Consider the following 14,425-nt stretch of genomic DNA (forward strand, 5'->3'; position numbering starts at 1 on the left):
TCTCACGGGACGGTACTGTCTCACGAGGACGTAACCGAAGGTACGTTTGCGAAACGGACAAAACAAGGCGGCTGTTGCTATAATTGGGCTTCCCTTTGAACCAGGTGAGTCATTCACCTGCCTGATGAGCACTTATTAAACATTCAGCAGTGTCATTAGGAAGTAAAATAGTGTGTGTTGGGAAGTTGGTATTTATGACTGCTGGAAAACTCAAGTTTTTCGCTTTTATCGCGGCGGTCTTTCGTGGGTCGATGGGGAGGCCTCTAATGTGAGGGGTTCAGTTTTAAATGCGGGGTTTACTTTAGTATTTTGTCCTCCCCTTCTTCTCTTCCTCCTTCTGAGTACCTTATTTTGACATAACAAAGCAACAAGTCTTTGGTGCCTTATAATCCTAGTTTTATAGAGATATAAAAACATGTCCACCCCAAAAACACACACACACACACACACACACACACACACACACACACACACACACACACACACACACACACACACAAACATACACACGGAGATCAAAGTCCGATGTTGTTGATGTGACTGTGAACCATGCCTTTCCTGCAAACCAGGGTGTGTCGTGTACAAAGGTGTGAAATCCACTACCGCTTATGATTCTACAGGTCATGTGGTGATAGTGTGTGGCGAAAACATCAGAGTTTTGTTTGACACCTCATTTCAGCCTCTCCACCCTTTTCCTGAACGCACTGTGCCCCACCCCGCCTCTTTTATTCACATCGCGAGTTCTAATTACAGCAAGCTTTCTCACAGTAGAGACTCAAAACCCGTTAAGGGTCACAATATGACGATCGTTTCAATAAAAGAAATAAAGCTACGGTTAATAGATGTTTGATCATATTTCAGATTGGTGTTGTCTACATTTTTTTTATTTACTTATATTTAGTTAGGATTTCTGTGCCTTTACAGGATAACATTCTTGATTCTGTCCATGTCCTGCCCGTCTGAGGAGGTTGAAGATGTTACCGTGTAGTGTTGAGAGCGCTTTGTTGCCTGATTTGGTAACTTTTTCACACACCTATTAAAAAAAAAATTAAGGAACACAAAGAAACATCTTAGCACTTTTTTTTTCAGCTGACAAAAGCATCTGTCCTGCACTTCATCCTGTTCTCCAGCTTGTGTCACAGCTACTGGTTATATTCTTTCTAGCAAACTTGCCTAAAACCTGTCCGACTTGTCTGATTTACACTTCTTAACAGCCAATCACTGATCAGCACTGTGTCCACCGATCAAGGAAATGATTTCTCAGGGTCCCAATGATCCAACCACTGTTTCCCAGGTTTTCAGTATCCAGTCATTGATCACCACTGTTTCCCAGGGTCTAAACGTCCCAATAACCAATCACTGATCACCACTGTTTCCCAGGGTCTCAGTATCCAGTTATTAATCACCACTGTTTCCCAGGGTCCAAAAGTACCAATAACCAATCACTGATCACCACTGTTTTCGAGGGTTACAATGACCAGTCACTGATCATCATGATGTCCTAAGGTCTCAGTGACAGTGTTACCAGGGACTCAGTGTTCAGTTACTGATCACCACTGTTTCCTAGGGTCCAGCATTTGATTACCATTCTTATCCAGGGTCCAGTGCTCGAATTGAGGGAGTTGCTGGGGCGATCTGGAACTCCCCATAACTCATTAAGGACCCCCATGACAAGAAAAAATAGATTTAAGGGGGGTCCCCAAGATTATTTTTGTTAGAAAAATATATGAATTATACAACAACTGGGGACCCACCATAAGACTTCAGTCAGTTCGAGCACTGCCAGGGTCTCAATGACCAATTACTGATTACTATTTCTTCCCAGTGGTCTAGGGTGCCACTGACCAATCACAGGTTACTATTGTTAATATCCATTAACTCAAGAAGGTTTCCTAAAGACCAGTCACTGATCACTGCTTGTTCTACCCACACACTTAATAATTTTTTTCTTTAAACTCATTGTAAGTAAAATTATATATTCTTTTTCCTCTCTATTATTAAAAAAAAATGTATATTCGTCTGTCTTTATATAAAATTTCAGTCTGCAAACACTTCTGATAACTGAAGGAATCTGCTCCTCTATCTAGTGCCTTCTAGAGACATTCTGAGCATGAACTTGTCCACTTCCTGTCTCCAATGTGGTGGTGTTTTATCATACACTTTACGCTGTGTTTGCCACATGGCACACTTGGTGTGTTTGTCACTTTATCTGCTCTCTGCACATGACCAGGAACGACTTTCCGTCACTACCGGCTGGTTAATTGAAGAGTCACACCAGTATTTTGCAGTTTGTTTTACAACTCATACACTTGCACTATAAGGGCAAAAGTTTTGGGACAAGAGTATTGGGTATTGGGATTTTTCCGGCCATGGGTGGTTCTTCCTCAAATTGTTAGCACAAAGTTGGAGGCCTACAATTGTATAGGATGTCTTTTGATGTGGTGGCATTATACTTTCCCTTCCCTTGAACAATAAACCTGTTCCAGCATAACAATGATCTTGTGGAAGATTTGTATGGATTGGTGTGGACGATCTCCTGCTATAGAGCTCTACAACACTATTTACACACTTTCGGGATGAATGGGAACTTTGACTGCACCCCAGGCCTCCTCACCTCACCTACATCAGTACCTGAATTTACTAATGTAATTGTCTCCACAAGTACACTCCAAAATCTAGTGGAACATCTTCTGAAAGAGTGGAGGTTCTTATAAGAGCAAATGGGGGTTTACTGTCAAATGGGATGTTCAGAAAGCACATACCAATCTTATACTCAGGTGTCCACAAACTTTTGTCCATTAAGTGTAGAGAATTAAGTATAACATTTTGGGCCATCTGTTTTCAGTACATTTGGATGCTGCAGGTAAACAAAGCAGCACAAAGCTGACGCTGCATTTTGCTTAAAGGTGAATCAAATTGCGCTGATTTGACTCGCATGGGCGAAACACACATTAGGGCCAGTGACGGTTGTATAGTTCAAGAAAACAAATGTATTATCCGCAGCTCATGGAAACGAGAAGCATCAGAAGTGAGGTTTCTTACATACTCAAGAAGACTGATTAGAACATCTACTACATGTTTATTCTATCTAGTATCTCCACCTCAGGTTTATTGGCCAAGTGTGTTGACAAACACTGTATTTAACAAACTTATACTTTTAGCTAAGTAAGTGTACTTTTAGAACCTTTTTTTGAAGGTTTTTATGATCGTAAAACTTGTGATTTCTCCACTCAGGAAACAGCAGCTAGTCTTGGTGGTTGACCAGTGCTGCTTAGCGCTTACAAGATTTCAGCAGTGGTGGACAAAGTACACAAACCATATCTTTTTCTTCTTCTTCTTTCGGCTGCTCCCATTAGGGGTCACCACACCGGATGCTTCTGTCAAACCAACTGTTTTTCTTCACCACATCCATGAACCTCCTCCATGGTCTTCAAAATCAAGGTCTGCAAATCTTAAAGACATTTTTAAAGATCGGTACCAGCACACTCCTTCTCCATTCTTCAGGCATCCTCTCAACTTCCGATATCTTGTTAAACAATCTTCTTAAAAACTCCCCTGCTATCTCTCCTGAATTTCAGTTTATTGAAATCATTTATTGTGTTATTTACAGTATAATATGAAGAATCCTGTATTGATAAAATCGCTAACTATCCGTTGACCAGTCTGGCTTTTTCAGCCCGTTGCCAATATTTCCATTATATATACACCATATATATATTTCCATATTATGCTAAGTTTTGTTTCCACAGAAATACATTTATGGTATGTGGCAGACACCCTTATCCAGAGCAACAACTGAGCAGTTAGGGGCCTTGCTCAAGGGCCCAGCAGTGGTAACTTGGTGGTGCTGGGATTTTAACTTGCTACCTTCTGATCCAGAGGCCAATGCCTTACCCACTGAGCCACCACTACCATTGCTAGGCAGCAGTATAATTCTATTTACAAGGTATACATTTAGCATAACATTTGACAATTTTTTGCTGCATGAATTTGCTGAGGAAATCGATTAGCTAAAGATATTCCAATCACTAAAACAAGGCAGACAAATGAGGGACCTCGGGCATTTCATTTTTATTTGTAAAGCGCTTTTAAAAAAATATAGACATTGTCTCAAAGCAGCTTTACAGAAATAAGAGGTTATAAAGTGTATAAGTTTAGTGCCTATAAGTTTATTCCTGAATTTGGCGAAGAAAAACTCCCTGAGACGGCATGAAGATAAAACCCTGAGAGAAACAAGACTCAAAAGGAAACCCATCCTCGTCCTCACCAAACATCCATTTGTTACAGTTCCATCATTGTTTAGCACTCTTGTTAACAATGCTGAATTGTGTGTGTGTGTGTGTGTGTGTGTGTGTGTTGTGGGTTTACGGGGTTCCCTAACTTTTGATTCAAGCACTGTGGTATCAAGAACCGTGACCCTGCACCTAGTATTTGTAGTAATCTTTATTTTGTTATACAGACATCTTTGTGTCAGTGGGAACACATTAATCCGGATCGTTCTGTGAACTCTGAGGAAAACGAATAAATTCTGATACACATGACTTTAGTTAAACTCACTGGAAGCCTTTATTGCAGAAATCCTTTATCACAAATAGTTCTTCAAAATGGCGCCTGCTTATACATGTAATGCATAAACCACACACTCGTACACACAGACACACACACACACACACACACACAGACACGCACACACACACAGCCTTGTACACTTTTGTATGCATGGTTAACCCGTTTCTGTTCACTTCCTCTTGTTTGTTCTGCTGTTAGTTTGTTAGCAGTGGCTATCAGATGAGAAGACTCACTGTACGCTCGCTGTCTGATCACAGCTGTTGCAGTGTTAAAGAAGCCGAGCTGCAATGGAACACTTTGTTCTCATGTAATTCCCTTCGCAGAGTGTTTAGCATCTGAGGCAATGTGTCCCCCCCCAAAGAAAAACCCTCCCAGAGCTCTGATTTCTGTCTCAGGAGCGCAGTCAGGGCAGCAACAGGGGCAGAAAGTACATGAGATCCAAATACACAAGTCAAGTGCTGTTTTAACATCAAGGGAAGTGTTTTTTAAGAAATGTTTGTTTCTTTGTTTGAATCCTGTGGGAAAATCTGTCAGAAAAATCTAAGGCATTTGATATATGTGTGTGATATAGATTGGATTTTGATTAGATTAGATTCAACATTATTGTCATTGTGCAGAGTACAGGAATAAAATGCAGTTAGAATGTAACTAGAAGTGCAAATACATACGATTTACATATATAAATATAAAAAAATATATATATTCTTATATACACACACACACACACACACACACACACACACACACACACACACACACACACACACACACACACAGATCAGGCATAACATTACGAGTGGTGAAGTGAAGAACACTGATTCTCTCTTCATCATGGCACCTGTTAGTGGGTGGAGATATTTATTAGGCAGCAAGTGAACATTTTGTCCTCAAAGTTGACGTGTCAGAAGCAGGAAAAATGGGCGAACGTCAGGATATGAGCGAGTTTGACAAATTGCGATGGCTGAGTTAAAACGGCAGTTACATGCACTAAATGGGTTTAGTTTTCACAGATATTCTTGTGTGCAATTTCAGCAATAAAGCTTTCTAAATTTCTAAAAAGGAAACAAACGACTTGTTTATTTTAAGAGACCCGTTTTGTTTTTTTCTTGTATATTTAGTATTGCTCTTTAATAAAGAAACAGTACCGACTACTCGATTAATCGACGGAATACTCGTTAGCTGCAGCCCTGATCGTTAGCTGCAGCCCTATGGAGGTGTTCTGGGGTGCAGTCAGCGTTCACATTAATTCATGTTATATTGGGTTGAGATCAGAGCTCTGTAGCAGCGGGTCTTCCACTTTGACTTATATAAAGCATATCTTTCTGGCTTCAGGGTTACTGTCATGCTGGAACAGGTTTGGGTCTCCTAGTTCACTTGAAGGGAACATTTTCTATCCAATTGTGCACCTCCAAGTTTGTGGTAACACTTTGGAGACGACGCACATATGACTGGACAAGTCGGGTGTCCCAATACTTTTAGTCTATATAGTGTATGAATCAGTGGTTTGATGTAATAATAACTTGATCTGATCCTCGGCTTGTGGCCTGTGTGTAGTACTTTATTAGCCACTCTAAGGTTCTCCTGAGTGTGTGTGTTTGTGATAATGGACTAGCATCCTTATCAAGAATGTATTCTAACCTTGCATACAATGTTCCCAATCCTAGGCCTGTTTAGTATAAAAGATGAACAAATGAATGAATGGTGTATTGTTTTCTGTCTCCCTCGTTTTTTTTCAGCATCAGCGAGAACTTTCTAACAGTGAAAGGCGCCGCGCTCTTCCTCCCGCGGGGAAATGGCTCCTCCTCGTCGTCCGTCTGCTCCACGCGGATTACAGGGCAGCGCAACAAGCATGCGGGTATCCGGAAAATCCCATTCTCATGACACCAGCTTGGAAATCGATCGAAATGTGTGTATGAATGATTTATATATATATTTTTTGGTACGTGCCATTTAGGAGATCTTCAGCAGCACCTGCAGACCATGTTCACCCTGCTCCGGCCAGAGGACAACATCCGTCTGGTGAACAATGCAAAAACAAAAACACACACACTTTTGTTAGCAGTTCATATTACCGTTTAAAAAGCTTTATCATTATACCGCTCGGGTCAGAATGAATACTTGTATTGACATAGTGGTGTGTGGCAGGCGGTGCGGTTGGAAAGCGTGCGCCCTCAATGCACACGCTACATGGTTGTAGTGACCACGAACGGACGGCAGGACACGGAGGAGAGTGTGGTGCTGGGCATGGACTTCAGCCCCTCAGACAGGTCAGTGTATGATACCGCATTTATCCATTTTCCAAGGAAAAAAAATGATACACCAGAGAAGTCCTGAAGTTCAATGTGTATCATTAAGTGTGTGTGTGCTTTTAGTTCCTGTTCCATAGGCCTGGTGCTCCCTCTCTGGAGTGACACACTGATCCATTTGGATGGAGATGGGTAAGAAAGCTGTGACCACTTAAAGCTGCAGTGTTCGAACTCATTCATAACATGCTAGCTTCGAATCTCACACTCGTCTCTCTCCTCTCCCAGGGGTTTTAGTGTATCCACAGATAACAGGATCCACGTTTTCAAGCCTGTCTCAGTCCAGGCCATGTGGTACGTCTCAGTGGAAGACAAGAAATGCGTCGGAATTGATTTTCTCTTCTCCCCGACATCAATTCTGACCTCGTTCTCTTTTTCAGGTCGGCCCTGCAGTCTCTTCATAAGGCATGCGAGGTAGCACGCTGCCATAACTACTTCCCAGGCAGCCTCTTCCTGACCTGGGTCAGCTACTACCAGAGCCGCATGTCCTCGGACCAGGTGCACATCAACGAGTGGAACGCCATGCAGGACGTGCAGTCTCACCGTGCCGACTCGCCTGTGCTCTTCTCTGACGTGTATGTGCAAACATTCCTTCGCGTACTTCTCCTTTAAATGGTTTTTATATCCAGGACTTATTTAACAGACACACAGACAGACAGACAGACAGACAGACAGACAGACAGACAGACAGACAGACAGACTATATTGCCAAAGGTTTGTGGACACCTGGTCATAAGTATGAGCTTTTTTAGCATCACATTCCACATTTAGTCCCAATTTGCTCTTAGAATTCCCTTCACTCTTCTAAGAAGATGTTCCCTTTAGATTTTGAAGTTTGCTTGTGGACATTTGTGTTCATCAGCCACAAGGGGCGTTAGTAAAGGCAGGTAATGGTGTAGGTAAGGTGAGGAGGCCTGGGGTGCAATCAGTGTTCACAATCATCCCACAGATGCCCAATAGGGTTGAGTTCAGAGAAAGAAGATGCTGCTCAAATCACAATCATGACATCATTTTTTTTTTTTTTTTTTTTACTGCTGAGAAAATCTCCCAATCTATTTTCTCATATTGGAGGCACACAATTGTATAGCAGGTCTTTGGATGAGGAAGCATTACATTTTTTCCTTCACTTGAACTTGAAGATTCACACTTGTTTCAGCATGACAAAGCCATGAAGATCTGCTTTCCATGGGTTTGAGTGGAAGATCTCCTGTTATAGCTCTTTAAACCCTATTGAACACCTTTGGGATGAAGGTGAACGCTGACTGCACTCCAGGCCTCCTCACATCACCTCCATCAGGACCTGACTTTACTAAAACCCTTGTGACTGAATGAAATCTCACACAAATCTCCACAAAAATCTAGTGGAACATCTTCCCAGAAGAGTGGAGGTTATTATAACAGCAAATGGGGACTAAACAGGGAATATGATGTTTAAAAAGCATATCAGGTGTCCACAAACTTTTGTTTATACAGTGTATATATTATATATATTGTATATAGTGTGTAATCACCGAAACGAGTCATATATGTGAAAGTTAGTGTGCAATTCATGCATTCTGTTACAGACAAACAAATTTTGCGTGTGTTTACGTCTTGTGTGCGAGACTGTGGTTTTTCGAGCACGTCGGAACGGAAGCCTTAATGTCTGGTTGCTTTTCAGTTTGACTAAAAACTTAAGCGAAGGCTAAAGAGGATCGAGTTCAAAGAGTTCGTTCAGCACCAGTTTGCAGTCAGACACCAGCTCACTTGCACTTCCTGTTTGTGGGCACGTTATCAGCCAGGCTGCCATGCCACACACTTCGTTCAGCATCGCCCGTGTTTGTTTAGCTGATGTGTGTAAATGGCAACGGACGGGTTTCTTACTTGCTTCTTGTTTCGCTTCGGTGAGAATGAGTTTGTGCAAAAGTAATTGTTTAATGGCCCCTGTATAAAGACTATGTGTAATGTGACTTCAGGCCAAACGAGCGAGAGAGAACGGAGAGACTGATCAAGACACGCCTGAGAGAGATCATGATGCAGAAAGACTTGGAGAATGTCACCTCTAAAGAGGTGCGCGCACACACACACACACACACACACACACACACACACACACACACACACATACACATACTTTCTCATACAAACAGCGCCCTCCACTGGTACTTGCACACCAAATCAAAGGTCTGCAGACTCAAGGTCCTGCCATGGCCATCTCAGTTTCTTGACTTGAACCTCATGGATACCCGTAGGATGAAAAGAAAAGGAGAGACGAAGAAATGTACATTTAAAGGATCTGGCGATTCAGCAGACATTATAGGAGAAGACTAAGAGCTGTTAAAAAATGGCGCTATTAACTGTGGCACACGTGTTTAACAGACAGTTTGCTTCAAGTAGTTCTTGTTCGGTTCTTGCTCATATGAGCTCCCTCTGAGTCTTAAAAAGTAAAAATAAACCTAAAAAAATCTCAATTTTAGGCCTTAAAAAGTCTTACATTCGCTGTTCCAGGTCTAAAATAATGTTAGACAGCTCCTAATGTTCCCGATGTCCATGTAACGGCACCTTTAACGCTCACTGAAATGCTCTCGTGGCACTTTAGAATTCATTTTTCTTTGTTTCCAATCAGCCAATCAGCTTTCTGTTACTGGTGTAAATCTCTCGTATTGTAGCACAAACGTATAACTGAGTTTATTTTTAATTGATAGAGAAGTGCAAGTTTCGCTTGGGAAAATAAAACTGTTGCTAACAACGTGTTTGTGTGCGTGTTTGATGCCATGGTACAAGTCTTAAATTTCATCCCCAATTGTCTTAAAAGGGTCTAAACATGTCTTGTTTAAACCTGTAGAAACCTGTCAGACACAGCATGGTCTGTGGAAATATGAAAATGTTTTACACGAACCCTGTGATGCTGGACAAATAAAGCGCCAGTTTCGTGTATAAAGTAGGAACGTCACATTCAAATGTAGTCAAATCAGGGGGGGGATTTTACAGACTCAAACATTGTTGTACAGTGTCAAGTGAAGTCAAGAGGCTTTTATTGTCATTTCTACTATACACAGCGGTCCACAGTACACAGTAAAAACGAGACAACGTTCCTCCAGAACCCTGGTGCATAGAGCTACAACACAAAGCTACATAAAGTGCAACCTAGTGCAAACATTGCAGACGAAAAACAGTACAGACAGACAGTGCAGACAGACATTAAAAACACACAAGTGAAAGGAAATGAAACTACGTGTTTATATGCGAGGATTCGTCCCTCTGTCTTTTATAATCCTGCATTCGGACTGGAATTTTCTACTCGAGCTGAGGAGGAAAAAAAAGCATAACCAAAAAAAACACAATTTCTCCCTCAAACCACCAGTTATCGGTGTGATGTCATGTTAAATCAACATGGCCGCTCAGAGAATGAGGAACAGATATAAAGTAGTACTTCTTTAACCTTGAACGAGTTCAACTAATCTACAAAGTCTCCTGGGTAGATTAGAGATTAATCAGGATCTCTTTTATTTTGTATCACTTGCTAGCTTCAGGGTTCGCAGAGACATTCTTATCTTTCGGAGCAGGAATTCTGCGTTAACATGCTATTATTATATTATAGATCAGGAAATCTGTTATTAGTTGAAGTCAAATTTCCACTTAAGCCTTGGGATGTTAAAAGTGTGGAAAGACAGAGCCTTTTCTGGTTTTTGAGGGACACACGCATGTTCCTTTTGTTTCTATGCAGCTCGGTAATCTACAGTATAAATATTTCCTTCGACCAAACAAATATATAAAACTTTATTTTCATTGAAAAATCCTCACTTAGCATGTACACAAGCTTTACACACACTCGGTATCCAGACAGTTAATTTCTCCAAACTTTATATTGCTGTGCCTCTTGTAAAACTTGCTAAAGATGTACTTCACTATTTGGACATTTATTTTTTTGCGATCCAGTTCATCCCAGATCAGTTCAATAGGATTTATGGGTGACTGGGCAGGTCATTCTATGATATATAAAACACTCCTGCGGCTCTCTAAATACGTTTCGGCTTATCGTCTTGTTGTGTGGTGAAGTCGGGTTCCAAAGAGCCGCAGTCCAGACGGGATGGTGTGGCGTTAAAGTATGGAACGGTTGCCATGTTGGTACCTTTCACCCAACCTCCAGTGTCCAACCTTCCCTGCTCTAAAACAACCCTAAGGGTGAGGCACGCTGATTACATCTTCGCTCATCTTCTTCATCTTACAGAAGTTGATAAGTTGAGAAGATGTCACATTTGGACTCCACAGAGATTTCTTCTCCCCATTCTTATGAGTTTGTTGCATAGAAGCAAATGGGACATGCCTGTGTGTCAAAAACCATAAAAGACTCTGCGTTTCCAAACTTTTCACAGGTGCTTGTATATTAGAGGACGTTTTTTTTGGTCTGCTATGGTTCCTTCCTAAATGTCGTTCAACCAAAAATCCAAGTCTTCACCAAAGAATAAAATCTTAAATTCACTTGGTGAAAATTGCACCTCTGATTTCATCTCTGTCGTCTCAGATCCGCACCGAGCTGGAAATGCAGATGGGGTGTAACCTGCGTGAGTTTAAGGAGTACATCGATAATGAGATTATTGTCATCCTGGGTCAGATGGACAGTCCCACTGAGATCTTCGAGCACGTGTACCTGGTAATTCTTTTATTATATCGCTTTCTGCTTTCATGCTATTCAAATTCAGTTTCCTGTTAACGGAACCCCTCACTTAGTCATTTAGCAACATACCACCACCTGCTTGCGTTCGTTTGGCAGGGTTCAGAATGGAACGCGTCGAATCTGGAAGAGCTACAGAACAGCGGGTAAGAGACCAGAGACACCGCCCAAATACTCAGCTACAAGCATGACTACGAACGCGCACGTCAAAACAAACCTTTTATTTCTTTGTCTTCAGGGTTCAGTACATCCTCAACGTGACCCGGGAGATCGATAACTTCTTCCCGGGTCTGTTCGAGTACCACAACATCCGCGTGTACGACGAGGAGGCGACCGATTTGCTGGCGTACTGGAACGACACGTATAAATTCATCTCCAGGGCGAAGTAAGTTCAGCTGCTGCTCCGGCTATGCATCAGAACACGGAAAATCATGCTAGTATGCGTGTTTTTCTGCCACGTCTCACTTTTATAATTCCGTTCTTTTTGCTTGGCCGTGAGCAACCATCTTGGTTTGATATCACTTGCTGGTGTCGGGGTTGAAATCCTTCTCCTTGTCACGCCTCCCAACAACGACATCTTCATTTCCACATCTCTTTATACACTGGCATAACATTGACATTCTAACATTAAGCTAAGCTAAGCTAAGATAAGATAAGCCTTTATTTGCCCACAGTGGAGAAATTCCCATGTTGCATCAGCAAAACAATGTGCAAATATAAAGCAGAGACACAGTACAAATATGTATAGTATATAAATACAAAAGTAAACAAAAACAACAATAATAATAGTTACACAATGAAACAAACAAACTGCACTCGGTTATTGCACAGTTTAAATTGTTGTTATTGGATAGTTGCGCAGTCGATATCGAACCAATATATTGAACAATGTACGACCATTGATCAAATAACACCGATGATCTCTTTATCATGGCACCTGTAAATGGGTGGATTTTTTTATTAGGCAGCAAGTGAAAATTTTTTTCTCAAAGGAATTTTGATTTTCATCAATGCACATGGGGAGAAGGCTGGTCCGTGTGGTCCGTTTAACAGACGAGCTCCTGTAGCTCAAACTGCTTAAGAAGTTCATGATGTTGATGCTCCATGTTTCTTTTCGATTGGAGGCCACTCTGTGCAGCTGGGGACGGTTTCTCATCAACGCCCTGGGGATCCATGAAATGCCGGAGAATAACGGGAGCTTTGAGCGTGGATTTGGACTGTAGTTAATGTTGATATTCTGCTACACTGACTCAGGACTACAGTTTGCATCTGATCCCCATCACTGCACCTCAACATTGTTTATCTGTTATAAATGGACATTTGGTGCAACCCAGATGAGGATGGGTTCCCTCTTAAGTCTTGTTCCTCTCAAGGTTTTTTCCTTATGCCATGTCGGGGAGTTTTTCCTCGCCACGGTTGCCACCGGCTCACTCATCGACAAACTTACACTTATAAAGAGCATCTTATTCCTTTTTATCACCACATTATCTGTGTAAAGCTGCTTTGAGACAATGTTCATTGTTAAAAGCGCTAAACAAATAAAAATAAATTGCATTAAGGAGTGTTTTATCAGCAAATGTGGACCAACACAATATTAGGCAGGTGGTCATAATGCTTTGCCTGATCTGTGCATATAATAACAAACAACTGGACTTTTTTGTCTGCAGGAAAGCAGGAGCCAAGTGTCTGGTGCACTGTAAGATGGGCGTGAGCCGCTCGGCCTCCACTGTGATCGCCTACGCCATGAAGGAGTACGGCTGGGACCTGGAGCAAGCCTTCGACTACGTCAAAGAGCGCCGTGCCGTCACCAAACCCAACCCGTCCTTTATGAGGCAGCTGGAGGAGTATCAGGGCATCCTGTTGGCCAGGTGCACACCTTTATTTGCATACACAATAAAACAAAAAGGAGGCTTAGGAGCCGAAGAGCCAGAACCACATATATTTACATAAACATTAAATAAGAACATGCTCATTCATAAGCTATTCAACTTGACATGTACCTAAAAAAAGTAGGAGATACGTAGTGTACGCTTGTTTTAAACAAATACGTACGACACTGTCTTTAGTCCTCGTTGCAGTAATGAGATTTTTGTTAAGTGTCGGCGTGTTTCTGTAGTTACAGTAGCTGTTAGGTTGCATTCCACATCTTTCAGATGACATGCAGATGAAAAAGACATGAATGGAGAGGCAACCGAAATTCAGAACCATTCGGATTGAAACTGGCTTTTGGAAGGCCATTTTGTCGCCACATAAAATTTTTATTTCGCCTGCTTGCTTTTTTATTTGGTTCTTGCAATTTTAACTTTTTTTCTTGCAATTTCTCGGAATTGCGAGTATTAATGACAATTGTAAGAAATAAAAGTCGGAAAATAGAAGAAAAAAAGGCAGGAATCACGAGAAATTGAGTTGGAATTGGGAGAAATCGAGTAGGTATTGCGAGGAAAAACGCAGACACGAGAAATAAAGTTGGAATTGCGAGGGAAAAAAGTCGGAAACAGGAGAAATCGAGTCGGTATCGTTAGAATAAAAGTCGGAATTTCAAGAAAAACAGGCAGACACGGGAAATCGAGTCGGAATTGCGAGAAATCGAGTCGAAAATCGTGAGAAATCGGGTCGGAATCCAAGGAATAAAGTCATAATTGTAATAAATAAAGTCGGTATTGCGAGAAAAAAAGGAAGACACGTGAAATAAAGTTGGAATTGCGAGGAAAAATGTCGGAATCGTTAGAAATCGAGTAAGACACAAGAAATCGGCAGACACGAGAAATAAAGTCGGGATTGCGGGGAAAAAAGTCGGAAATCGCGAGAAATCGAGTCATAATTGTAAGAAAAAAGTCGGCATCACGAGCCATAAGGTCGGAATTCGGAAAAACCAAAGTTGATTTGAGAGTAAAAAAAG

At 41.5% G+C, this 14,425-nt stretch overlaps 1 protein-coding gene across 2 annotated transcripts in view; it reads left to right on the forward strand.

Annotated features, from left to right (window-relative positions):
• Nucleotides 1–14,425, forward strand: part of ssh2b (slingshot protein phosphatase 2b) — a 32,772-nt gene that overhangs the window by 11,703 nt on the left and 6,644 nt on the right. For both annotated transcript variants that reach the window (XM_083564518.1, XM_083564519.1), the window contains 11 exons: nucleotides 6,306–6,424; nucleotides 6,524–6,588; nucleotides 6,715–6,836; nucleotides 6,942–7,007; nucleotides 7,101–7,166; nucleotides 7,253–7,447; nucleotides 8,828–8,921; nucleotides 11,377–11,505; nucleotides 11,626–11,672; nucleotides 11,765–11,911; nucleotides 13,194–13,394. In XM_083564518.1, coding sequence (XP_083420644.1) covers nucleotides 6,306–6,424; nucleotides 6,524–6,588; nucleotides 6,715–6,836; nucleotides 6,942–7,007; nucleotides 7,101–7,166; nucleotides 7,253–7,447; nucleotides 8,828–8,921; nucleotides 11,377–11,505; nucleotides 11,626–11,672; nucleotides 11,765–11,911; nucleotides 13,194–13,394 — 1,251 coding nt within the window. The remainder of the gene's footprint in view (nucleotides 1–6,305; nucleotides 6,425–6,523; nucleotides 6,589–6,714; nucleotides 6,837–6,941; nucleotides 7,008–7,100; nucleotides 7,167–7,252; nucleotides 7,448–8,827; nucleotides 8,922–11,376; nucleotides 11,506–11,625; nucleotides 11,673–11,764; nucleotides 11,912–13,193; nucleotides 13,395–14,425) is intronic.

Source organism: Silurus aristotelis (genome assembly GCF_946808225.1).
Source record: "Silurus aristotelis genome assembly, chromosome: 16".
Lineage (NCBI taxonomy): Eukaryota > Metazoa > Chordata > Actinopteri > Siluriformes > Siluridae > Silurus > Silurus aristotelis.